At 50.3% G+C, this 27,627-nt stretch overlaps 1 protein-coding gene across 4 annotated transcripts in view; it reads left to right on the plus strand.

Moving 5' to 3' along the window:
* Positions 1 to 27,627, plus strand: part of IWS1 (interacts with SUPT6H, CTD assembly factor 1) — a 304,114-nt gene that overhangs the window by 214,113 nt on the left and 62,374 nt on the right. For all 4 annotated transcript variants that reach the window (XM_085634665.1, XM_085634666.1, XM_085634667.1 and 1 more), the window contains exons 10-12: positions 23,281 to 23,398; positions 24,600 to 24,711; positions 24,866 to 24,922. In XM_085634665.1, the coding sequence (XP_085490791.1) occupies positions 23,281 to 23,398; positions 24,600 to 24,711; positions 24,866 to 24,922 (287 nt within the window). The remainder of the gene's footprint in view (positions 1 to 23,280; positions 23,399 to 24,599; positions 24,712 to 24,865; positions 24,923 to 27,627) is intronic.

Genomic DNA, 27,627 nt, shown 5'->3' on the forward strand with positions numbered 1-27,627 from the left:
TCACACCTCCATAACATTTCTCTTTACTTCATCACTTGCAAACTCATTATATTAGACATTTTACCATCTCCTCTGTCTCGTATGTTTTCGTATTTCTGACAGGATAGTCTGTGAGATTTGTCTGTTTCCATCACCCCAGACAAAAGGATTTGTCAAAAAATGTCAGAGGATACTCAAAGAAAGGAAGGCCATCAGACTTCGATGCTTGATGCAAGACTAGAAAGCAAAAGAAAGAATCTTCTCATCCTTTTGCTGAAAAGTGTCAAATCTGGTAAAGCCTCCTACAGAGAGATCTACAGATCAAAAAAATCTCCTCACCGGCATTCACTGCACTCTCATCGGCACAAATCACCGACATCAAGAGCATAGCTGTCGACAGGTTTGGCTCCAACTTGTTCGCCATCCAAGGAAGGTTCGACATCTACACCCCATCACTCTGTGTCCAAATATTAGGCAAGATTGCCATGACTGCCATCGATGTTGAAAGATTATGACTGTGATGTCACTGACCATGTCATGAGTGATGTAATATATGAGCTCATATGCAGTGCATTGCGGGGGCGCGAATTATAGTTAGCACAGCTAACTATAACTGCTGAATTTCTCTGGTTTTGTATGAGTGAGATGTCAGACTAATTATAACAACCCTGTAACCTTTGTTTTTTTCAGTGAATTTCTAAGGTTTTTTTAAATGCTAATTCCTAACTATAACGCCCCTGTAACCTTTGGTTTTGCAGCGTGAATCTTTCTGGATTCACTATGCTGTGCATTATTCCGCCATCTAGTGGTTGGGTCCGGAATTGTAGTATTTCTTCTCTTTCGTTTTTTTTTTCGTGGCCCAGGTGGGCGTCGACGTACCACCATTTGGTGTCCTTTGTGACGTCGACGTGCTTCCTCCGGAACCTCCCGCGTTTGGTCGCCATCTTCAGATTCTTTTATCCGCCGTTGGGTCTGGATCAACAGGAAAGAGCTCCAAGAACTTTGGAGAGAAGAATCGACAAAAGATTGGAATATATCACCGGAGAAGACACCGGAGACCAAGTAAGAAGAAACTCGACTACAGTTCAGAGAACTTCGAAGAATTCGACGTTTTTCGAAGGAGAATGCGCATACAGGGGGCTCCCTGGGCGCGGTGATGGACAAGACTCAGTTCAAATTCTGCGCAAACTGCCACCACAAGTACGCGAGGAACGACCAACATCCGGTTTGCAATCTCTGCCTGCCGCTCGACCATCGAAGCGAGGACTACAACGCCTGTGCAGCGTTCACCCCGAAGACTCTCAGAGTAAGGGACGCCCCCATTGCTACGAGACTTGGGACTCTCCAGCGGAGAGGAAGACAACGTAGCAGGAGGACCAGAAGACGTCAAGGTCGAAAAGAAAACATCGAAGGAGGTAAGAGTCGTCGAACACCAAACCCTCCACTGATATTCGCAAAGGCGAGCCAAAGTCCTCGAAAGGAGCAGGGCCGCCGAAGCACTCGACGTCGACTACTGCATCCAGGGACAAACAGTCCGTCGGATCCTCTGAGAAGGACCACCAGACGGCGAAATCCCAAGACCAGGGAAAGGCGCAGAAGAGCAGCCACGAAAAAGAGGCCTCGACGTCGAAAGGCGAAGGCCCGAGACAGGTTTCGACTTCGACGTCGACAACCGCGAAGAGGAAGGTTGAGGCCTTTGAAGCCGATCACTCAGCCGAGATGGAGATGGAGAAGAAAAGAAAGAGGCTCGAGGCCGAAATGGCTAACATCTTGCAACGCAAGAAAGACTTCGACGAAAAGCTAAAATCCTACAGCATACCGTCGAAGACTACACCCGAAACAGGAAAGGGCGTCGAGGAATTCGAAGCGCCGAACACACGTGAACCTGGAGAGGAACAGGAAGAGGACCTGTACCACGGGACAGGCGAAAGGGACGAAGATGAGACTTACCAAGAGTCGACTTCTTCAGAGGCTCAAGACTTGCCGTGGGAAGATCTCGACGCCGAATCACCGGAAGTGGGCGTAGACTCGTATCCGTTGAGGCCTTCACCGCCGGACAACATAGGGATCTACAATCAAGTCATCAAAAGGGCGGCTGAGATGTATGGGGTGCAGTTAGAGGAAGAGACACCCCAGTCTTGCTTCCTCTTGGAGACCTTGCTGCCTTCACAGACTAGAAGCCAGTTCCTGCCCATGCTCCCAAGTGTGCTGGACCAGGGGAAGGAGGCATTCAAAGAGCCTGCCATGTGTAGAGCTGTGACACCACGAGCAGAGAAGAAATATAAACATTCTTCGAAGGACCCCATGTACATCAGAGGGGTCAGTACCAGCCGACTCCATCATTACATCCACAGCTCGGAAAAAAGCAAATATACCCACAAACTCTGGCCCTCCACCAGACAAAGAAAGCAAGAGGATGGACATGATAGGTAGGAAGATGGAAAGGAGTGCAGCCATACAATGGCGCATCGCCAACTCCAATGCGCTCATCAACAGACACGCATACCAGCACTGGGAAGAAGTGGGAGAACTGCTCAAGCATGTGCCAGAACAATACCAGAGAAGAGCAAGCCACCTGGTAGAAGAGGGAAAGAACATGGCTAATACATGTTTAAAGTCAGCCCTGGACGCAGCAGAGACATCGAGCAGGCAGATGATGCTGGGGATCACAGAAAGGAGACATGCCTGGTTAAGAATTTCTGGTTTCAAGAATGAGGTTCAAAACAACATCCTCAACACACCCTTCAACGGGGAACAACTGTTTGGAGCACCAATTGATGAAAAGTTGAACCAGCTGAAGAAAGATAATGAAACAGCGAGATCTATGGGGGCGCTGCAGTTCCGAAGTATGAGAAGAGGAACACCTTCCAGGAGACCGTCAGGCAGAGGAAATCATCAGCCTGGGCCAACACACCAAACCACCCAGCAAAGTTATCAAGGGGGTAACCAGGGACAGCAGCAAGGACAGCAGCAGCAAGGACAGCAGCAGCAAAACTGGCAGTACCAGCCCCGAGGACAATCCTTCCGAGGGCGCGGCCAAGGAAGAGGTAACGGCCAGAGGTGAAGTCAGCCTCCCACAGGAAAGTGACTCACCAGCAGAAACAACCCACTCCTGGATGAGACCTCAGGAAGTGCAGAAAGAGACGGGGCAAGAACCAGCAAAAAATCAAAAATTTCAAAGACACCTCCAACACACATCACCGGTAGGAGGCAGATTAAAACACTTCCTCCAGGAGTGGAGGAAAATAACCTCAGACAAATGGATATTAAACCTCATACAATATGTATAGACCTGGAATGGCCACCGCAAAACAGAAGGCCAAAGGTCAGAGTGCGCACAACAAAAGAGCTGACACACTTGAAGAAGGAAGCAAGAGAATTGCTAAAGAAAAGAGCCATAGAAATTGTGCCACAAAAACAAAGGAACAAAGGGGTATACTCAACCTACTTCCTCATACCAAAGGTAGACGGAACATTACGTCCAATTTTAAACTTTTTATTATTATTTAGACCGATTAACATAACTTAACATATACACACACACTCACACACACATACACACACACACACACACACATACTGCTTGGGTGCTGACGGAAGATGTGTGCAAAGCGACCACCAGCTCTTCCTCCCCTCCACCGTGCTTGTGTGTAACCCCATTCAACCTGCTTTGTTTATTACCAAGAATTCTGTTGTGAGCTCATTAATAATCCAAACCCATGTGGAATATCGGTGCTGTCTTGGGTGGCAGTTCAGAGTGCTGGTTAAGTGTTTTGTTGAATATTTGTGGTGGGGTTGCTTAAAGGGGACGTTTTGTTGGTGCTCTATGTTAGATGCATTAGAACTATTCTGGCTAATGTTTTTTGTTAGATGGAGTAGCTAGAGATGTGTTTGATTTTTGCTGGATGTCGAATTGTCCTGTGTGCACGTTTCTAGACCGCAAATGGGGGTCAATCCACTAATTTAGTTGGGAGCGTGCACAAGGCAGAGATTCTGATGAATATACTTATGTCAGATGACAAAAAGCAGGGGCTGTGCGACCCATTAAAGGCGGGGATAGTGTCTACTGCTGAGCTACTCCCACCCCCCAAAACCAAGATAAAAATTCAAAGACCAATCAAAGTTGGTATCCTGAGCAGAGCCATTGCAACCTTCTAACAGCCCAGATCTCAATAGACTTCTAGATTACATGAAGTGGCATACTCCTGCCCTTTTAACTGTTCCTTCCATACTTTCCACCTTCATTTTGTATAGAATGACACCTCCGTGTTAAAAAGAAACAGTCAAAGGGCAAGCAGCGATGTTCCATACATATTCTTGCCCTGCTTTCATTGATTCAGATAGGACATCAGCATTGTAGAGATTTGGTAGGTGGCTCGTTTTTCACTCATAATTAAGCTTAACTCAAGAAAAATCATCCCACAGATGAACCCAGACGCATGGTTTTTTTTCGCAGTCTCCAATTCCCAGACTTCATTAGGGCTCTTTACAATTTTTGTAAGCCACGAAGCCCAGTGTAAAATGCTTTGACACCAACTGCTTGACTGCAGCTATAAAGCACACACTAGCGTGGTGAAAGTCTCTTGGCACTATATGACACCCTTTTTAATCGCTCTTAGGAGACAGAAGGGTACATTATCTGACCATAGCAGCATCGTAGAAGGGTCATCATGTCTCGGTAGCAGTGGCAGCTGGCATCTACCAGGATGGGAGGAGGGAGCCGCACGCGGGGAAAATATTGTTCAAAACAAGCATTAAAAATGCAGTAGGTCTCGCCTTTCATTAAGTTAAAGCCATTTGCTTTGCTATAGAATACCATTAGCAAAGCAAACGGCTTTAACTTAATCAAAGGCAAGACCTATTGCATTTTCCATGCTTGTTTGCAATCCTATGGAGAAAAATTAGGTTATTGGTTTGCAGGTAAGCAATCGGTGTTTGTAGTTGAGTTTCTGGGGTTAGAACAAGGGTGCCCGCGGGTCAAGAATGCACTCAAAAAGCACCCTCAGGAGCACTATGATGGCCAGGTGCAGAGTGCTGAGGCCCAATGTTAGCCTAGTGGGTTAGGGGGCCGTCGGTTGTTGGCTGCTGTCGGGCAAGCCACAGGATTGAGGGAGCAAAGCTCCTGAGGTTAAGCTCAGGGTAAAGGGCGATCCGAGTTGGCACACAAGGTGCACCCACAGTGGCACATGGGCGGCCGGATGCAGAGTGCTGATTTGGCATTGGGTGCCCTGTTTTCAATGGGAGCTGTGGGTTTTCGCTGCAGGCTCGGTCCAGGAAGTCTTCAGGGAGGAACCAACAGCTGCGCAGATAAGTTGGTGGGCTTGGGATGTAGGTGCACCTCAAGTCCTCTTCTCCAGGGCACAGGCCTGCTGGATGCAGGGGTGCCTTTTGAGGTCAGATTTCTCCTTAATCACTGCGGTTGGGGGGCTCCTGGCAGCAGCTGCAGGCAACGTCTGGGAGTCCTGGAGGGGTAAACCCATGGTGGATTCGGAGTCTGGAGCATTAGGGGACCCCGCTGAGACTGGTAGGCCACTCCGGCCGCTGGCGACGGGAGCAGTGGTGCTTCCAAGTGTCTAGTTTCTTGGTCTTCAGCAGGCTTGGAGTCTTTCTTTGGAGATTATTGAACAGAGCTACTGTTCACAGGAATGCCGGTCTTTGTTGAAGGCAGTCGGTCCTCCCAGGAGTTATGGAGGTTGCTGGATGCAGGACAAGGCAACTTTTGGCGCAGGATCTCTGGAAGCTGCAGACGGGCAGATTTGGCTGGGGCCAAGTCAGTTCTTCTCTGCAGTCTCCTCTGCTGTGCGTCTCCTTTTGTCCTTCTCCTTCATAGGTTGCATGAATCTGCCCTCTGTGTTCAGGGCTGCCCCCAAATACTGTATTTAGGAGGTGTTTATGGGGACTACTGACCTTAGGGTGACTACATCCTTGGTGTGCTCACCTGACGTGGGGAAGTAGGCACAATCCCTAATCCTGATTGGGGGTGCCTGCCATCTGCAAGATGACGGGCACTGAAGAGTGGGCTTCACCTCGCCTCCCTCACCTGAGGGGTGAGGTTGGCAGAGGTGGGCAAACCTTCTGAGCTGCTCTAATTTTTCCTGCCTGTCTTACTGCCGAAAAGGAGATGAGGCAGAAAGGGGGCCTGCTACTGATAGCAGAAGAGTCTGGGTGTCGCATTGCAAAGGCGGCAATGCCTTTGAAGCTCCCCTGCCACAGGTGACTCTTCCTGACCTGGGGCAGGTGTGAACACCTCCACCCAGGAAAGGCTTTGTTTCAGGGCCCAGGGCACGAAGACTCCCACCCCAGGGGTCCAGAAACTTGTGTCGTGGTGGCAGGCTGGTGTCTACCAGTAAGGGAACCCACCAGAGGCAGGTTGTTTTTCAGGGAGCATCTCTGAGATGCTGTCTGAGTGCATTGTATAATAAATCCCACACTGGTATCAGTGTGGGGGTTATAATGCTGAGGAGTCTGCAAACAAACTTCACAGAATTCAGTAAAGCCATTATGGTGCTGTGGAGTGCTTAATGACGAACTCCCAGACCATATACTCTTTATGACTTTACTGCACTCTCTGTGTCTAAGAGTGGACTTAGATATTTTAGGGGTACAGTGCTCATGCAACTGTACCCTTACCAGTGGTATAGTGCACCCAGCTAGAGGGGTGTCTTACCTATACCATAAGCAGTGCATTGCAGGTGTGGCACATAAGTATATGTTCCATATCGACTCTTCACTTTCCTCTGCATCAAAACACTCAGCCTGCAATGGCAATGTTTGTGTTAAGGTACAGGATTTCTCAGAGTGGCACAATATGTGCTGCAGCCCTTGGAGGTCTTCCCTGGTCACAGTGCTCTTGGTATCCATGGTACCTTTTACAAGGGACTTGCATGTGGCTAGAGATGTGCCAATTGGAGGTACAAAGGTACAGTTTTGGGAAAAAGCACAGGCCCTGGGAACCTGATTGGCAGGGACCTAGGGCATATCAAGTCAAAGTGCATCAAAAATCTGGCAAAAAGTGTGTGTGTGGGGGGGGGGGGTTTGTGGGTACTGCAATAGAAACCCACTTTCCTACAATTACTATGTAAATAACTGTATAATAGCATGTACAACTCGCTTAATCGTTATATACCACAGTACATAATGTTTTCAGTGTAATCTAGAACTGCATGAATCACTGCATCAGTAAGTCTCTCATTGACTGTATAACTATTTCAGTGAATCTGTAACGCGGTGCATCAGTCTTATCAATTCTTCTGTAACAAACTGCATGACTGTCTCAGTGCATCTATGAGTAGGTGCATGAGTTTCTCAATGGGTCTTTGATTTGTTGCATGACTCAATCTGTGACTAGGTGCAGGAGTGCCTTTGTGTACTCGTAAGTAATATACAACTGTCTGACTGGATCTGTGAGAGGATACATGAGTCTCTGAGTGGGTCTGTGCGTGGGTGCATGAGTGCCTAGGTGGTTCTGTGAGTGGGTGTAGGAGTCTCTAAGTAGGTATGAAACTGTACATATTAGTCTAGGAAGGAGTCTCTTAAGTAGGTGCAGGAGTCTGAGTGGATCTGTACATGGGTGTGTCACTCTCCGAGTGAGTCTGTAAGTAGGTGCATAAGTACCTGAATGGGTATGTGAGTGAGTACATGAGTATCTGACTGGATGTGTGTCTGAGTGGGTATGTGAATGGGTGTATAAATGTCTGAGTGAGTTTGTAAGTGTGTGACAGTGACCGGCAAGTGTGTACAAATATACATTTTTTTTTTTTCATGTTTCCACCAATATTTGCAATGTCGCTGAGCTATTCACAATGTCCCCTCAATAACCGGTGTGGGGAGGGAGTGGGGGGGGGGGGGGGGGGGGGGGGCAGTTGTCACGAATATTGGGTGCGGTTCAAAAAATCAATGGACACAACTTGTCACTAACGCACCCATTTCTCAAACATGGGGTCAGAGTATCTCCACCCTGACCCCTTAAGTTAGCTTTCACACAAATTTTCAGCCCCGAGAACTGTTCCCGAGCGATAATGGCCGCAACTTTCTATTCAGGTTGCATCCAGCCAATCATAGCATTCCCGATGGCGCGCGCATTCACGATTAATCACAAAACCACCGTGAAATATCCGTGGCCAGAGATTTATTTATTTTTTTTAACATATTTTACTGATTTTCATAACTCAACAAAGGCCATTATCAAGTATATATCTTTTAACACATGAATCACGCATTTGCGCCAGAAATCAGTACATCATATGATCATTAATAAATGCCGTGTGGGCACCATATATTTGTGACACCGATAACCACATAGCGTTACATACATTGTTTTTATATTGTCATCATTAATAAGGCCCTCCCACCCTCCTCCCTCAACTAATAACAATGCAATAGCATCCCACCCCTCCACCCACTGTCCCTCCAGACTCGTTTCATGTGATGATGCTAGTTTCCTAGTCCATGTACCCGAGCTACAGAATCCAGTAACTTCCATGAGGAATTTGTTAAACTCCCACCGTCGTTATTCTGACTCTGTAGTCTGTTCGCTCCTTATCTACACCCGTAGAGGCATTAAGCAGTGCATTGATATGTAACCCATTTTTAATCGTGGGAAGTTCCATGGCTATACACCCCTCCAGTAACACATTCCATTCCAGCAAGCTAGGATTCTTTCTTAAACCCCTGTTTTCTTCCCTTTTAACCTCCGTACCTTCAGCTCTACCCCACCTGATAAGTTCGTCATGCCAGGCCTGTATTGTCGGGGCTTTTGAAGCCTTCCATTTCATTGTGATTGCCCTTTTGGCCAGGATTAGTGCCATGTTGGCAAACTGACTTTGCACACCCTTATTCTTAGGTTTGGGGCCTTGTCCCATTATACAATATTCAAAGGTATCTCTAATCCTCCCCGGGGCTATGTCATGCAATATTTTGTGCACCATTGTCCAAAAGTGGGATTATTGCGGGCAGGCCCATATCCTATGCAATAAGTCAGCATTTGATGTGCGACAGCGAGGGCATGAATCCTTCATGTCCGGAAACATTCTGTATAGTTTATTTGGAGTCATATAGGCTTGATGCACTACCATTGATTGGATAAGTTTAAACGTAGGATTCCGAGATATCTTCTTCGGGTACTCTAGTATTACTCCCCACTCCTTATCTGTCAGTTCTCTTCCTATGTCCCCATTCCATTTGTCTTTAAGCTCCTGTTGAGAGGTGGCAGCATGCGTTTATATCCCCCTGTACAACCATTTGGTAAGGTGTCTCCCAGTGCCCATTTGATATAGCATGTGTACTAATTTGTGTGTTGGAGGTTCATTTCCGTCCAGGGCCTAAGTATTCCTAATTTATCTCTAATGCTCACGTGGAGCAGATCCGTGTTGGGGACACCTTGCTCCCTTACAAAGGAGTCATGATTCATAAGCGTATTATCTGAAAATAGCATCCCCACAGTAGTTACTCCCTTATCTGTCCATTTGGATATACATCTGCTGGTAATTTTCCTAGTCGGTGTGGGGAGCCTCAGTAGTGGTATATTGGGAGCGTAGGGAGCGGCCTGTTCATGTAACGGATCGCTTTTCTCCAGTATGTCAAGGCCACTTTTAATAGTGGGGACGTTGTCGTTGGGGGTCTACTATTTGGTAATAACAGCTTGTGTAATTCTCCTCTGTCCCACTCTTGTCTGGTCATCCCTATTTCTTGCAGGTGGTGGCCTGCTATCCAATAAGACAGCCATTGTATTTGACTAGGGTAACAGTAGGCTTTAAAATCTGGGACTCCCATCCCTCCTTTATCCGTGTCCAACTGGAGTTTGGACAGTCCTATACGTCTGCGCCCCTGCCCCCAGATCAACTCTACCAATAACGTATCTATCTGCTTGAACACGTGTGCGGGGATGAAGATTGGTAAATTTATAAAAATAAAAAAAAATTACAAATATGAAAATCTGGCGAGCATGACCATTTTAGAGATGGCTACTCTACCTGCTACCAATAATGGTAGGGAAGTCCAAAACGCTATGAGTTTTTAGTGTAAGCACCCAGGTCAAGTTACCGTACAATAGATCTTTTGCTTCCCTATAATGTGTATTCCCAAGTATCGGAAAGTGACTGCAGCCGTGGGGAACGTCCAGTTGCAGAAGCGGAGGGGGTGTATTTGTGTTGTATCCGTAAAGTAATATGCATATGATTTGGATTCATTGATGGATAACCCTGAGGGTGTTTGGAATGTATGGAATAAGGTGGAAATAGGCTCATTATCTCCTTGAAGGTTAAGATAAAGTATTATCTGCATATGCAGAGATAACGTGTGTTAGCCCCATCATTGATCCCTTTGTCTACTGCTACTGTCCGTAGTTTAATGGCCAGTGGTTCTAATGCTAGTATGAAGAGCAAGGGCGATGACGGGCATCCTTGCCTAGTACCTATCGCTACTCTATACTGTTAGGAGACGTGGGCTCCCATGCGGGCACGCGCCGTTGGATTCGTGTATAGGAGATTTACCCATCTCATATTCATTTGGGATACCAAACCTCTCAAGGGTTCGCAGCATAAAATTCCAGTGTAGAGAGTCGAAAGCCTATCTCAGGTCAAGGGACACGCACCCGATCTTGGCGTTATCACTGGGTGCTTGTGTCAATACTTGGTGTAACCTTCTAATGTTGAGGGCTGCACTCCGTCCACGTCTGTATGTATCAGTTTTGGTATGTACGAAAGAACCCTATCTGCTAGAATTTTACTTAGTATTTTATAGTCTGTATTTAGTAGTGAGAGAGGGAGGTAACCCGCCATGTCTCTGGGATCCCTTCCTGGTTTCGGGAGGGATGCCACTAGTGCTTGTAGTGTGGTGGGCGGAAGGGAGCCGGATTCCAATAAAACTTGGTATCTTGTTTGTTAGTGAGGGACCAATAGTTCTGAATATGCGTCGTAAAACTCTACCAGCAGTCCGTCTATGCCAGGTGTTTTGTTACGGGGGAGATCATTGATGGCTGCTCTAATTTCAGCTTTAGCTAAATCTTTTTTATTGTCAGCCGTCAGTTGGGGAAATCTGAGTTCGTCCATAAAGGATTCGTACTCTTCATCTAGGAGCTCCGCAGGAGGTGCATATAGTGTTTCGTAAGAGCACTTAAATGCTGTGTTTATGTCAAATTGCGAGTGTACTGACGCCCCCTCTTGGGTAAACACCTCTGCAAAGGAAGCCGCTGTCGGCGCATCCCTCGTAATCCTTGCTAGGAGAGTTACAGCCCGATCCGCTTCCGCATGTGCTTCTGTGTGTATGTCTTAGCACTGGGATGCCTCCGGGTAGCCATGCGCTCTAGAAATGTCTTTTCATTCATTCATTCATTCATGTGCAGTAGTCTATAATGCGGAGCTGCTCAAGGAGTTCCGCGTGTCGTATGTAAGCCTCTTGCAGGTCCTGTTTGCATGTATCATCCAGGGCTGCCTCCTCTTCAAGCCCACCCAACCGGTCTTCTAATTCTTGGAGCTCTGTGTCCAGGGTCAGACGAGACCCCACTCTTGTGCTAATCGCTACCCCTTGTATCACTGTTTTAAAGGCCTCCTACTCCATTTGCAGTTTCCATGTTTTCCGTGAAATAATTAGTGATGACTGTGGACAGTGTGTCGCGGAAGATAGGGTCTTCGAGTAGCAAAGGCTGCAACTTCCAGATCGGGCGGTGTGCGTATTTTCCCCCAAGAGAAAGAAACCTCTAAAGGGTTGTGATCAGACAATGTTTTACCCAAATAAGTAGTGTTGACCACATTTGGTAGAAAATGTATTGAGCAAAATACTGTCTACGTGTGTGTAACCTGTGTGGTGGGGAATAAAATGAATATTCTTTACTGACCGGATTACGTTCCCGCCACACATCACACATGATCCATCCCTCTACCCAGCCCTTCAGAGCCTCCGCCTGTTTTTTGCATCCCGTTCCCTGTAGTGGTGGGTGCGAGCGATCCAGGTCCACATCCAGCACTGTATTGAAGTCCCCTCCCAGGAACCAAGGATATGCATCCCATCCTGTTAGTGCAATATTAAGTATTCCAAGAATTGATCTTGTTCTACGTTGGGGGCATAAATTCTACCCAGTACTATGTGTTCTCCGTCTAGGGTACCATGTAGTAAAACATATCTGCCATTAGTCTTTTCTTTGCTCAAATAGTACGAAAGGGGTGACACTTCTAATCCAAATTGCAGCCCCACGGGCAAATGCAGAGTAAGATGTATTAAATAATTGACCTCTCCACTTCTTCCTCAATTTAAGAGCCTTGGAATGGGTGAGGTGAGATTCCTGCAAGAAGGCAATGTGGGTTTTTCTCCTATTAAGCTGGGCATATATTATGTCTCTTGTGCACCGATCCTAGGCCTCTAACGTTCCAGGACGTGCATATGTATTTACCAGACATAGCCATGTAGTGTTGGATGACCTGAACTACGGAGCACTCCCACCCTCGCATGTTGACTAGGTAAGTACAAAATCATGAATGAGTGTGCATCTATACTACCCCTGAAAACACCCAATACAAGGTTCCCCCATGTAACAATAGAGGACCAAACAATAACACGTTCAACGTGAACCCTAGGCATCTGATAAAATAGTGCAGTTGCTAAGGGGGATGTGGCGACCGCCAGTCTGTGAATGTGCATTTCACAATACACTTGTATTAAACAAAAAACATTGCTATTTGCCGAGCCCGGCACCCATCATTTGACAATTATAAACTACATTGTGACCATCCGTAAATATGTGCAATATTTCTTATACTCATCTGCGATGCCAGGACCGCTGCACTCATTAAACTGGCGTTTTAGCCCACATATTCGTTTGCAGTCTGTGGGGTAATGGAAGGTAATAGCGCCAAACTGTTCTGAGAGTCTGTACCGTCGTATCTTCAGATAAATCGATCGATTCAGCTATGGAGTTCACATCTTGCTCGTCCATGGCCGCCTCTGCCAGTATAGCTGATTTTTGGCTATCCGATATCTGCTCTGGAGAAGGGTTCGGTTTTGTAGTAGTGCAAGCCTTCCGGTCTCTACCTGTCGTGTTTCTCCCAGTCCTCCGGGGGTTACCTTGGTTTTGCTGGCGCGCTTGTGATGAGCCCTGTGAGTCTCCTAGGAATAGGGTGACTTCCGCCCATTCGGCCGCTTCTTCTGGACTGTCCAAAAAGAGTACCTTCTGCTCTTAGAGAACCTTCAAACGGGCGGAGAACAAGAGAGCATATTTTAAATTATGAGCTTGAAGTGTCTTTTTTACATTCTGGAATGTGGCTCTCTGTTTTTGAACTGCTACGATAAAGTCCGGATACAGTGAGATACGTTTATTTTCAACTTGAATTGGCGCATTTTCTCTTGCAGTGCATTACGGTCTTTGTAATTCAATATGCGCGCTATTATCGGTCTAGGTGGTGCACCAGGGACAGGAGGTCAATTCTGTATTCTATGCGCTCTTTCTACACTGTACAGGTCCGTAAGGCCCTCTGGCACAACGTGTTCATGCAACCACCACTCTATAAATGGAGCAGGGCTTGAGCCTTCGCATCGTTCTGGTATTCCAATAATTCTCACGTTATTGCGTCGGGACCGACCCTCCGCATCATCGACTCCGTCCTGCTAATTGGCAGCGTAGCTGCTCAATTTGAGTTGTATGCACTTTGTGCTGCAGTGCCATTTAGTTCAGCTGCATCTTATTACTCTTTACGCGCTCCGCCATTTTATTATGATCGGCTTTCAGTAGCGTAAAGCTCGTGGTGAGGGCGCCCACCTGTTCTATTGCTGTACGGGAATCACACACTTCTTTTAGAATTAAATCCAATTTATCCATTGGGGTCCCCTGCGCTGTTGTTGGGACAAAGTCCTGTTCAGAGCATTGTATCAGTTCATTTTACATTGTGGTTTCAGGTCCCCATGACATGAGGGGTTCTGGTTGCTTGCCCCTGGTGCGTCCCATTCCTCACTGCACTTTAAGCCTTGATCTGATCACTCACTGAGCAATTTACTGCGTGTTGCTCTTAACTTGTGTCCACTATCTTTAAAGGGTGTATCCTCCACAGTGACCCATACTCCAGCACGCTTCTTTGTAAGAGTCAATGTTTGCAACCAGGCCCCACCTTTCTATGTTTCTGGCAGTCAGAAAGACTCAGGCCGTGGGTTAGTCCAGGCTTTGTAGTGCTCAGCGTGGCTGCAATAAGATGTATATACCAGTGTATGAGGCGGGCTTGTAGTGTATAACAGTAATGGGGGTGCACTCTAGTACTTCCTTAACGTAGTACCACTGTATTATGGAGCTGTGCTATTTGTCTGCTCAACAGTGTGAATGGTTGCTCTGGCGATCACTGTCTCCTCCTCCGTGTGCAGCCTTAGTATTACAATCGTCAGATCATGCCTGTAGCATTCGCAGCACCCATAGCCTGCTCACTCCCCTCCAGTCACAATGCTCCCTCGCCCTTTTGTGGAAGCACTTCTCCACACCGCTGTTGTGCACCCGAAATGGATAAATAGAGGCCGCTGTGTTGCCTTGCATTTACCGAGGCAAGCAGGCTCTTACCAGGGCGACCGATATGTTGAAAAAGGGAGTCGCGCCGCGCAGACAAGGCCTCCCGTTCCACCTCCTAGTCACCGGGTTATTTTTAGTGATGCGCTCCGCGTCCCGGGTCCTAGCTGCTATTACTGCGGGGCACCTAATTTCCACACAGTTCTCATTTCCAGCTATAATCGGCCATCGGCCCGCAGGTCGAAATCTTCTATTGGGCGTGCTGCAGTATTGCGCTACCGGTGATGTCCGACATAAGTATCTCGGCAGTTCAGCATATGTGGTATGTGCACTATAGCTATAGGCCTGTTGTGCTGCTCGGCAGTACGGCATCTCAATGTTTCAGATGGGCTATGCCGCCCTCTGGTCTCCTCCGCAATCCATCCCCTCACAGGATATCATTTACTTTTTCGCCGGGACGGGCGGCAGTTGCATATCGGGTTAGCTTATGGTGAATCCCTAGTGCGATCGGTCTCTGGCCACAGTCCCATCCGGGCCGCGTCAACCATTATGATGCCTCGAGAAAGGCTTCCCTCCGCTCCATACCTTATGGCCACGTATTTCGGCCGCCTTATTCTGCAGGTCTCCTCCGTCCAGAACAACGGGGGTCAGGAGCCACCTCCCACCGCAGGGTCGTTGTTGGTGGTACACAGTGCAGTACCCAGCTGCTCCAGTCTCCCCACCGCTTTGAAAGGTGGGCCCCTTTGCAGACATCTCACTCGTGGCTCGCAGGCTGTCGCTGCCTCTCCGCCTTCCCAGAAAGCGGCTATTTTGGTTTAGTTGTGTGCCCCAGCACCTCAGAGAGCCGTTGCATGTTATTAAAAGCGCAGATGGTCAAACAATGACAGAATTATTGAGGGGATAGAGGGCCCGGCTCAGAGCTCAGCTATACTGCGTCCGCCATGCGTTCCTATGGGAAATAACATTACAAACACACCCTTTTTTTCACCCTTAATTCTCCGTCCCCACAGCCCGGATCACCCCCAAACTTTCCATGACACACAGAACCTACTTTTTGGAAAAATTTCATGAAGATTGGTCTAACGACACAAAAGTTATGGGCAAGTCAAAAAATGCTTTTCCAATGGAAACTAGGTCTTAACTATAACTACCTACTGTTGACCGCCAGTATGTAATAAATATAAAAACCAAAAAAAAGGATGTGCATACACACACACACACACACACCTACACACAAACTCGCGCACTCTCTCTCTCGCGCACTCTCTCTCTCGCGCACTCTCTCTCTCGCGCACTCTCTCTCTCGCGCACTCTCTCTCTCGCGCACTCTCTCTCTCGCGCACTCTCTCTCTCGCGCACTCTCTCTCTCTCGCGCACTCTCTCTCTCGCGCACTCTCTCTCTCGCGCACTCTCTCTCTCGCGCACTCTCTCTCTCGCGCACTCTCTCTCTCGCGCACTCTCTCTCGCGCACTCTCTCTCTCGCGCACTCTCTCTCTCGCGCACTCTCTCTCGCGCACTCTCTCTCGCGCACTCTCTCTCGCGCACTCTCTCTCTCGCACTCTCTCTCTCTCGCGCACACTCTCTCTCGCGCACACTCTCTCTCGCGCGCACTCTCTCTCGCGCGCACTCTCTCTCGCGCGCACTCTCTCTCGCGCGCACTCTCTCTCGCGCGCACTCTCTCTCGCGCGCACTCTCTCTCGCGCGCACTCTCTCTCGCGCGCACTCTCTCTCTCGCGCACTCTCTCTCTCGCGCACTCTCTCTCTGGCGCGCACTCTCTCTATGGCGCGCACTCTCTCTCTCTGGCGCGCACTCTCTCTCTCTGGCGCGCACTCTCTCTCTCTGGCGCGCACTCTCTCTCTCTGGCGCGCGCACTCTCTCTCTCTCTCGCGCGCGCACTCTCTCTCTCTCTCGCGCGCGCACTCTCTCTCTCTCTCGCGCGCGCACTCTCTCTCTCTCGCGCGCACTCTCTCTCTCTCGCGCGCACTCTCTCTCTCTCGCGCGCACTCTCTCTCTCTCGCGCGCACTCTCTCTCTCTCGCGCGCACTCTCTCTCTCTCTCTCTCGTGCGCACTCTCTCTCTCTCGCGCGCACTCTCTCTCTCTCTCTCGCGCGCACTCTCTCTCTCTCTCGCGCGCACTCTCTCTCTCTCTCGCGCGCACTCTCTCTCTCTCTCGCGCGCACTCTCTCTCTCTCGCGCGCACTCTCTCTCTCGCGCACTCTCTCTCTCGCGCGCGCACTCTCTCTCTCTCTCTCTCGCGCGCGCACTCTCTCTCGCGCGCGCACTCTCTCTCGCGCGCACTCTCTCTCTCTCTCGCGCGCGCACTCTCTCTCTCTAGCGCGCGCACTCTCTCTCTCGCGCGCGCTCTCTCTCTCTCGCGCGCGCTCTCTCTCTCTCGCGCGCGCGCACTCTCTCTCTCGCGCGCGCACTCTCTCTCGCGCGCGCACTCTCTCTCTCTCGCGCGCGCACTCTCTCTCTCTCGCGCGCGCACTCTCTCTCTCGCGCGCGCACTCTCTCGCGCGCGCACTCTCTCTCTCTCGCGCGCGCGCACTCTCTCTCTCGCGCGCGCACTCTCTCTCTCTCTCGCGCGCACTCTCTCTCTCTCGCGCGCACTCTCTCTCTCTCGCGCGCACTCTCTCTCTCTCTCGCGCGCGCACTCTCTCTCTCGCGCGCGCACTCTCTCTCTCGCGCACTCTCTCTCTCTCGCGCGCACTCTCTCTCTCTCTTGCGCGCACTCTCTCTCTCTCTTGCGCGCACTCTCTCTCTCTCTTGCGCGCACTCTCTCTCTCTCTTGCGCGCACTCTCTCTCTCGCGCACTCTCTCTCTCGCGCACTCTCTCTCTCGCGCACTCTCTCTCTCGCGCACTCTCTCTCTCGCGCACTCTCTCTCTCTCCCGCACTCTCTCTCTCTCCCGCACTCTCTCTCTCTCGCGCACTCTCTCTCTCTCGCGCACTCTCTCTCTCGCGCACTCTCTCTCTCGCGCACTCTCTCTCTCGCGCACTCTCTCTCTCGCGCACTCTCTCTCTCGCGCACTCTCTCTCTCGCGCACTCTCTCTCTCGCGCACTCTCTCTCTCGCGCACTCTCTCTCTCGCGCACTCTCTCTCTCGCGCACTCTCTCTCTCGCGCACTCTCTCTCGCGCGCACTCTCTCTCTCGCGCACTCTCTCTCTCGCGCACTCTCTCTCTCGCGCACTCTCTCTCGCGCACTCTCTCGCGCGCACTCTCTCTCTCTCTTGCTCGCACTCTCTCTCTCTCTTGCTCGCACTCTCTCTCTCTCTTGCTCGCACTCTCTCTCTCTCTTGCTCGCACTCTCTCTCTCTCTCTCTTGCGCGCACTCTCTCTCTCTCTCTCTTGCGCGCACTCTCTCTCTCTCTCTCTTGCGCGCACTCTCTCTCTCTCTCTTGCGCGCACTCTCTCTCTCTCTCTCTTGCGCGCACTCCCTCTCTCTCTTGCGCGCACTCTCTCTCTCTCTCTTGCGCGCACTCTCTCTCTCTCTCTTGCGCGCACTCTCTCTCTCTCTCTTGCGCGCACTCTCTCTCTCTCTCTTGCGCGCACTCTCTCTCTCTCTCTCTTGCGCGCACTCTCTCTCTTGCGCGCACTCTCTCTCTCTTGCGCGCACTCTCTCTCTCTTGCGCGCACTCTCTCTCTCTCTTGCGCGCACTCTCTCTCTCTCTCTCTTGCGCGCACTCTCTCTCTTGCGCGCACTCTCTCTCTCTTGCGCGCACTCTCTCTCTCTTGCGCGCACTCTCTCTCTCTCTTGCTCGCACTCTCTCTCCCTCTTGCTCGCACTCTCTCTCTCTCTTGCTCGCACTCTCTCTTGCTCGCACTCTCTCTCTCTCTTGCTCGCACTCTCTCTCTCTCTCTCTTGCGCGCACTCTCTCTCTCTCTCTCTTGCGCGCACTCTCTCTCTCTCTCTCTTGCGCGCACTCTCTCTCTCTCTCTCTTGCGCGCACTCCCTCTCTCTCTTGCGCGCACTCTCTCTCTCTCTCTTGCGCGCACTCTCTCTCTCTCTTGCGCGCACTCTCTCTCTCTCTCTTGCGCGCACTCTCTCTCTCTCTCTTGCGCGCACTCTCTCTCTCTCTCTCTTGCGCGCACTCTCTCTCTTGCGCGCACTCTCTCTCTCTTGCGCGCACTCTCGCGCGCACTCTCTCTCGCGCACTCTCTCTCGCGCACTCTCTCTCGCGCACTCTCTCTCTCTCTTGCGCGCACTCTCTCTCTCGCGCGCTCTCTCTCTCTCTTGCGCGCTCTCTCTCTCTCTTGCGCGCTCTCTCTCTCTCTTGCGCGCTCTCTCTCTCTCTTGCGCGCTCTCTCTCTCTCTTGCGCGCTCTCTCTCTCTCTTGCGCGCACTCTCTCTCTCTTGCGTGCACTCTCTCTCGCGCACTCTCTCTCTCTCGCGCACTCTCTCTCTCTCGCGCACTCTCTCTCTCTCGCGCGCACTCTCTCTCTCTCGCGCGCACTCTCTCTCTCGCACACTCTCTCTCTCGCGCGCGCACTCTCTCTCTCTCTCGCGCGCGCACTCTCTCTCTCTCTCGCGCACTCTCTCTCTCGCGCGCGCACTCTCTCTCTCTCTCGCGCGCGCACTCTCTCTCGCGCGCACTCTCTCTCTCTCTCGCGCGCGCACTCTCTCTCTCTAGCGCGCGCACTCTCTCTCTCGCGCGCGCACTCTCTCTCTCGCGCGCGCACTCTCTCTCGCGCGCGCACTCTCTCTCGCGCGCGCACTCTCTCTCTCGCGCGCGCACTCTCTCTCTCTCGCGCGCGCACTCTCTCTCTCGCGCACTCTCTCTCTCTCTCGCGCACACTCTCTCTCTCTCGCGCGCACTCTCTCTCTCTCGCGCGCACTCTCTCTCTCTCTCTTGCGCGCACTCTCTCTCTCTCTTGCGCGCACTCTCTCTCTCTCTTGCGCGCACTCTCTCTCTCTCTCTTGCGCGCACTCTCTCTCTCTCTTGCGCGCACTCTCTCTCTCTCGCGCACTCTCTCTCTCGCGCACTCTCTCTCTCGCGCACTCTCTCTCTCGCGCACTCTCTCTCTCTCGCGCACTCTCTCTCTCTCCCGCACTCTCGCGCACTCTCTCTCGCGCACTCTCTCTCTCGCGCACTCTCTCTCTCGCGCACTCTCTCTCTCGCGCACTCTCTCTCTCGCGCACTCTCTCTCTCGCGCACTCTCTCTCTCGCGCACTCTCTCTCTCGCGCACTCTCTCTCTCGCGCACTCTCTCTCTCGCGCACTCTCTCTCTCGCGCACTCTCTCTCTCGCGCACTCTCTCTCTCGCGCACTCTCTCTCGCGCGCACTCTCTCTCGCGCGCACTCTCTCTCGCGCGCACTCTCTCTCGCGCACTCTCTCTCTCGCGCACTCTCTCTCTCGCGCACTCTCTCTCTCGCGCACTCTCTCTCTCGCGCACTCTCTCTCGCGCACTCTCTCTCTCGCGCACTCTCTCTCTCGCGCACTCTCTCTCTCGCGCACTCTCTCTCTCGCGCACTCTCTCTCTCGCGCACTCTCTCTCTCGCGCACTCTCTCTCGCGCGCACTCTCTCTCGCGCACTCTCTCTCGCGCGCACTCTCTCTCTCTCTTGCTCGCACTCTCTCTCTCTCTTGCTCGCACTCTCTCTCTCTCTTGCTCGCACTCTCTCTCTCTCTCTCTTGCGCGCACTCTCTCTCTCTCTCTCTTGTGCGCACTCTCTCTCTCTCTCTTGCGCGCACTCCCTCTCTCTCTCGCGCGCACTCTCTCTCGCGCACTCTCTCTCGCGCACTCTCTCTCGCGCACTCTCTCTCTCTCTTGCGCGCACTCTCTCTCTCGCGCGCTCTCTCTCTCTCGCGCGCTCTCTCTCTCTCGCGCGCTCTCTCTCTCTCTTGCGCGCTCTCTCTCTCTCTTGCGCGCTCTCTCTCTCTCTTGCGCGCTCTCTCTCTCTCTTGCGCGCTCTCTCTCTCTTGCGCGCTCTCTCTCTCTTGCGCGCTCTCTCTCTCTTGCGCGCTCTCTCTCTCTTGCGCGCTCTCTCTCTCTCTCTCGCGCACTCTCTCTCTCTCGCGCACTCTCTCTCTCTCGCGCACTCTCTCTCTCTCGCGCACTCTCTCTCTCTCGCGCACTCTCTCTCTCTCGCGCACTCTCTCTCTCGCGCACTCTCTCTCTCTCGCGCACTCTCTCTCTCTCGCGCACTCTCTCTCTCTCGCGCACTCTCTCTCTCTCGCGCACTCTCTCTCTCTCGCGCACTCTCTCTCTCTCGCGCACTCTCTCTCTCTCGCGCACTCTCTCTCTCGCGCACTCTCTCTCTCGCGCACTCTCTCTCTCTCTCGCGCACTCTCTCTCTCTCTCGCGCACTCTCTCTCTCTCTCGCGCACTCTCTCTCTCTCTCGCGCACTCTCTCTCTCTCTCGCACTCTCTCTCTCTCGCGCACTCTCTCTCGCGCGCACTCTCTCTCGCGCGCACTCTCTCTCTCGCGCGCGCACTCTCTCTCTTGCGCGCACTCTCTCTCTCTCTTGCGCGCACTCTCTCTCTCTCTTGCGCGCACTCTCTCTCTCGCGCTCTCTCTCTCTCGCGCGCTCTCTCTCGCGCGCTCTCTCTCGCGCGCTCTCTCTCGCGCGCTCTCGCGCGCTCTCTCTCGCGCGCTCTCGCGCGCTCTCGCGCGCTCTCTCTTGCGCGCACTCTCTCTCTCTTGCGCGCTCTCTCTCTCTTGCGCGCGCTCTCTCTTTTGCGCGCACTCTCTCTTTTGCGCGCACTCTCTCTTTTGCGCGCACTCTCTCTTTTGCGCGCACTCTCTCTCTCGCGCGCTCTCTCTCTCTCTTGCGTGCTCTCTCTCTCTCTTGCGCGCTCTCTCTCTCTCTTGCGCGCTCTCTCTCTCTCTTGCGCGCTCTCTCTCTCTTGCGCGCTCTCTCTCTCTTGCGCGCGCTCTCTCTCTCTTGCGCGCTCTCTCTCTCTTGCGCGCACTCTCTCTCTCTTGCGCGCACTCTCTCTCTCTTGCGCGCACTCTCTCTCTCTCGCGCACTCTCTCTCTCTCGCGCACTCTCTCTCTCTCGCGCACTCTCTCTCTCTCGCGCACTCTCTCTCTCGCGCACTCTCTCTCTCTCGCGCACTCTCTCTCTCTCGCGCACTCTCTCTCTCTCGCGCACTCTCTCTCTCTCGCGCACTCTCTCTCTCTCGCGCACTCTCTCTCTCTCGCGCACTCTCTCTCTCGCGCACTCTCTCTCTCGCGCACTCTCTCTCTCTCGCGCACTCTCTCTCTCTCGCGCACTCTCTCTCTCTCGCGCACTCTCTCTCGCGCGCACTCTCTCTCTCGCGCACTCTCTCTCGCGCGCACTCTCTCTCGCGCGCACTCTCTCTCGCGCGCACTCTCTCTCGCGCGCACTCTCTCTCTCGCGCGCGCACTCTCTCTCTTGCGCGCACTCTCTCTCTCTCTTGCGCGCACTCTCTCTCTCTCTTGCGCGCACTCTCTCTCTCGCGCTCTCTCTCTCTCGCGCGCTCTCTCTCTCGCGCGCTCTCTCTCGCGCGCTCTCTCTCGCGCGCTCTCGCGCGCTCTCGCGCGCTCTCGCGCGCTCTCTCTCGCGCGCTCTCTCTCTCTCTCTTGCGCGCGCTCTCTCTTTTGCGCGCACTCTCTCTTTTGCGCGCACTCTCTCTTTTGCGCGCACTCTCTCTTTTGCGCGCACTCTCTCTTTTGCGCGCACTCTCTCTCTCGCGCGCACTCTCTCTCTCTCTCTCTCTCTCTCTCTCTTGCGCGCACTCTCTCTCTCTCTTGCGCGCACTCTCTCTCTCGCGCTCTCTCTCTCTCTCGCGCGCGCTCTCTCTCTCTCTCGCGCGCGCTCTCTCTCTCTCTCGCGCGCGCTCTCTCTCTCTCGCGCTTCAAGAATCTGGACACCGACATCGCGGATTCAGTTGAATTTTCCAACATTTATTCGCTAAGTTGCTGTGCCGTTATGGGTTTCGACAGGATCCCCTGTCTTACTCATATATATCTCAAAATCCTCCACACACTTGCAACCTCCTCTAGGCGAAGAGAGAGTAAACAGACACCCAGGGAATACTTTGGCAAGGTGTTTTATTGCTTCTCACTCCTACCTTTGACACGTTTCGGGCAGCAAGTGCATTGATATATATATTATATATGTAAATAATTTCTATGCATCCTCAGAATGCCACATAAATAGTGCAGAAAGGAAATGGGGAGTGCTGAGTAGTTCCTAATATTTAGATGGAGATCTTCTCCTTTGTATGGAGCACATCTTAAACACCACCAACACTGTACCTGCTCATCTCAAATATCTGTTTTTCAAGCAGAAATTTGTAATCATCGAGCAAGCCTTATGTCCCTCATGCTGGTCTAACAAAAAAAAAGTGACAAAGGCATTTTATCATTTACAGGCACAGTATTACAGTTTTGGCTTGGTAGAACACCATCCTTGCCAACTTGGAATAGGTAAAAGTAGCTCCTGCCACGTTTTGTCGCTATGACAGCCTGTTAAAGAAGCATAGTTTTGACCAGACACAAGGGAGCACTCCGTAAAAGTCACAAAAATGTCCTTGCAGGGTGGGAATGCTACATAAATTATGAAAAATCCAAGTAGTACTGGGTGCTCCCTTGTGTGTGGGCCAAGCTATGCTTCTCTGACGAGCGAAACGCATGTTCAGAGCTGGACGTTTCCCCAGAGTTTTTCTCCATGTCCCATATATGCGATGGTTGTTGTTGGAGGTGATTGCTAACTGTTAAGCAGTCTACATTTCCATGTTGCTGTGAAAGCTGCTGTAGTGTCTTGCCACACTCCACTCACAATCACTTAAAAATACGCTTTCTTCAAAAAGATGCAAACGTTAGTTTATCTTGACTGTTTTTTTTCCCTCTCCAGCTGCCTGGTGTGAGCCAGGAAACTCTGAGGCACAGCGGGGTCGGAAGAGCCGTGATGTACCTTTACAAACACCCTAAAGAATCTAGACCCAACAAAGATTTGGCCGGAAAGCTTATCAGTATGTAATGTTAAACCTGCACTTCCATATTTTCAGTTCATCTCCTGCCCACTTCTGACTGAATTATTTTTAAATCTACTTTACTGTTCTGGATTATCTCTTCAATTCCCCATTATGGAAGCTTACAGATGCTTTGTATTTTGTGAGTGATGTATGATTCCCAAAATGTTTTTCGCAGCTCCTTTTGTCCATGTTTTATTGTATCCCTTCCTCATCTCGATCCTCCTTTCCACATTACAAGACTACTTGCCTTCTATTCCACCTCTGTCCTTGCGGAAACATTTACTTCCTCCATTCATCTAAAAAAATAAGAATAGTTATAGTAGGTATGGTCGCCTTGGTAGCTCCTTCACCAGATAAAAATGTTGTAGTTGACATTACTCCCTGTTCAGATGCAACCAATAGATAATTTTGGATCCTGTCTACCAGAATGAGTTCTGGTGATCCAGGTTCTGGACCAGGCGTTTCCTCCTTTGTCATATTCACAGGCGATTTGGCACTACTAAAACTTGCTACCTAAAACCTATATTTCTTCAGGAGTCTTGGGGCCCCCGTGAAATCCGAACTCTAACCTCATTGGTAGATTGTATATGCTGGAAGTGCTGCCTTGTCAAAAGGCTCTAGTCAGTCCCACATCATGCTTTTTCAGAGATATATTTACCTTTTGTTTGCAGAGCATTTCGCACAAGAAGCCCTCTTACAGGCCAATTTAGATCTCCTTTGCAATTTCATAATCTCTTAGCTACTGCTGAAACCAGTGTTAAAATTCTGGACTAGTTAGCTATTCCTTCTCTATTTTACCACTCTGTAGTAAATTTGATGTACTGTATTTATACTCTTCTTGTTTACTGGGAGGCACTGTTCAATCCTCTGCACCAGCTTCCTGTGTTTGCTGCCTCATTCCTCTACACAAGACATCCCTATATGCTGATGTCTTCTCCCAACACTGCCCTGCACTTTTTCTTAATCACATTTGTACAAATACAGCCCCTCATCTTATTTGTTCTTTCCTTTCTGCTTTTATCTGTACAATCTTCCAGTGTCTTCACTCCCAAATACCATGCAGTTATATTCATAGGCGTTCCACTTCTTTCCATGTTTGTTTTCTCTCCTTGTTACTTGGTAAGTGACCCCTCTATGCTACTCTGCTGGTGTCCCTGCTTTGAACCCATCTGATAAGTATTCACTCTCCTTTCTTCAGATGAGTGGTCACGGCCCATATTTGGGCTGACTTCAAACTACAAAGGGATGAGCCGAGAGGAACGGGAACAGCGAGACCTTGAACAGATGCCCCAGCGTAAAGGTTTGAGCAGGTTGGTGTTTTTAGCAGTAGAATCATCAGGCACTTTGAGATGCCTTACTCTTTCTGCTATTGGGGTGTGCTCTTGGTGTTGATCTGTTTGATTAGAAGTGAGATTGCCTGCATCCAAGTATTCATATGTGTTTTTTTCCCCTGTATATTGACAGTGTTGGTGGTCAAACACCTCGCAGAGATTTGGAGAAGGTGCTGACGGGAGAAGAAAAGTAAGTGCTGCCACTTTGAAAAGCTTTCGTTCTTTGCAGTCCCCATTTACATGTTATTTGAACACGTTCTCGTGCGTGTATGTGTGCGTGTGTGTGTATGTGTGTGTGTGTGTGTGTGTGTATGTATATATATATATATATATACACACACACACACATATATATCTACAGCATATAATGTGTTTTGGGGCACTAGGGATTACTGCCTTGCTTTCCTCGCTTTCCCTTAAACAGGCTAAATGTTTCATAAATATAGCTAAAAGAGTGGTTGAGAGGGGACACCCCAGCTTGTACCTCTGGTGATCTTTATCTGATACGAGGCTCTACCATTTAAGACTTCAGACACGAACGACTCCTCATAAATCACAGAAATTGACCTTATGAGCTGGAGCGGAAAGCCCATTGCTGTCAAATCTTTGAATAAAGCGCCCACGGTTAAATGCCTTTTCTTCACCATCTATGAACAGTTTTGCAGTGTAATCTCGCTTACTGAAAAGTGAACTACAGTTTCAGCTAGATAATACATATTGAAATAAAGTTGACATGTGGGTATAAATCTGTTCTGGTCATAGCTTGCTGAGCTCGAAATTACCCTAGCCATTCTTACTGCTATAATCTTCATAAGGATGAGATTCTCATTTCTGGTTCAGGTGCCTTGGCTGTGGAGAATGAGGGCTGTGGGAAGATGAAAGATGATGACTCAGTGGCTGATCACTCATGGCACCTTTCAGTACTGTTGGCAGCATCCACTTGGGCCTACAAAATTCCAGTGACCTACATTCTTTACCAGAAGTGGGCATTTCCAACCTTTCTAGTCCTGCTTCAGAGGAGGTTTAATCTTTTACAACATTCCTTGGAAGGCAGTAGAGGACTTGGAATAGACTTTGCCATTTCCTGAATTGAAGTTGTACCTTCTAATGGAAATCTTGCAGTCCCTCACTGCTTCTGCAAAACCCTTCATTCTGTTTAGTGAGGCTTACCTAGATGTTATTGTGACTGCATGTGACAAACCCTTGTCGGGAATGGCAGTTCACAGGCAGATTTACAGATGCCTTAGGCCTCCTCCGGGTGACTTACGCCTACCCATCACCAGATGATCTAGTGGTTCAAACATCTTTAAAGCAGAGCCCCACTGATTTTTCCTATGCCTCCCTAGACATGGAATCCAGGGAGCTTGATGCCTTGGGTCACAAAGTTTTTGTCCTAGGTAGCTTGGCCCTCTGTACACTAAATGCTGCCTGCATTTTAGTCTGATACATCCATGCCTTTCGGAAACTGGCAAAATGTATGATTGTGAGTCTCCTGGTCCTACAAATATCAAATGTGATCCTAAAGTGTGTTTCAAAAGTGATCCTAAAGTGTGTTTCTGACTCTGTGTACACCGGTGTAGTCCATGGTACAGGTATCATGCTGTGTTGGTATGTTTGGATATAATCCACTGTATTCTCAGATGTCGTCCAGGCTATGCTCAGAAACATGCCCTTTTATGATGAAGGGCTATTCGGAGACTACAACCCTTTATTGGAACATTCAAAGAATAGAAGGTCTGTGGCTTGTGCCCTGTGCCTGGTCTCCCCTGCACGGCAATTTCATCAACAGTATCAGAAATGTCATGATTTTTGTAGGGCTTTGCAGTCCAACAATGGCAGCTGTCCCAGCCCATCCAAACCTCATAGCAGTTAAATCTCTCCTTTCAATGCAGGGATGGATCGAGAGACCATCACTAAAAGCAGCAAACTCAGTCCCCTCCATCCTCTATAGGATCTTCTGCCTCTATGCCCCTTCTATTCCCCCCCCCCATACCACCCCCCGCTCCCTTTCACAACATTATCTTCTGTTGGGAGGGTGTCCCTTTTGTAACTCTGTGGGTGGTGATCATGACATACCATTGGGTGATCCAGCTGGGGCTATGTCCCTCCCTTTGTAGTCTTTCCCCACCCTTACTCTCAAGCCGCTCCCCTTCTTTCAGAATGTGCTCTCTGGCTCATGCCTCAAAACTGATGGTAGAAGTCCTGGCTTTGCTAGATAGAGCGTCCATTGAAGTGGTGCCTTTGGGAGAGAGTGACACAATTTTACTCTCTTCTTGGTCTTCAAGACGGATGGAGCCTGAGGACTAACCTGGTCCTTCACCAGTTCATCCAGGAGCAAAGGTTCAATATTCTCAACCTAGCTGTCTAACAGCTGGGTTGAGAGGTTTAAAGTGCACATGTCTGGCTGGCCATTGCAAGACTGCTGGCCAAAGAGACATATGCACTTTATACAAGTGCAAAAGACAGCCTACCACCCACCCTGATGCTGCTGCCATTCAGCAGGCCTAGCCCTGACCTGACACTCAGTTCGGGACAAGGTGACGAAAAATAAAATGGTAATGGATTAACTTCATTCCAAATTTATTTTTTTGTCTCTGGGGGCATTTCAGTGGGGCGACGCTCCTCCGCTATAATGGAGGAGCCTCCCCTGCCTGGGTTTTACATCAACATCCAGAAGTCGTTCCCCCCGCCCCCCCCCAATTTTCTTGGTGGGGTGCTCACTACCTTTTTTAAAGGCCTTTTGTTTTACTCCGAGGACTTGGGATATTAGGGCAATGATTCCAATGTGAGTTACTCAACTTTGATCCTGGTCCTGCACACTTTCTACTGGATTGTTCCCCAGGAAATTACCTTCAAGAACTGCTGAATACGTTCCTGCTAATCCTGCTTTTATCC

Source organism: Triturus cristatus, chromosome 11, assembly GCF_964204655.1.
Source record: "Triturus cristatus chromosome 11, aTriCri1.1, whole genome shotgun sequence".
In the NCBI taxonomy this organism is placed as follows: Eukaryota; Metazoa; Chordata; class Amphibia; order Caudata; family Salamandridae; genus Triturus; species Triturus cristatus.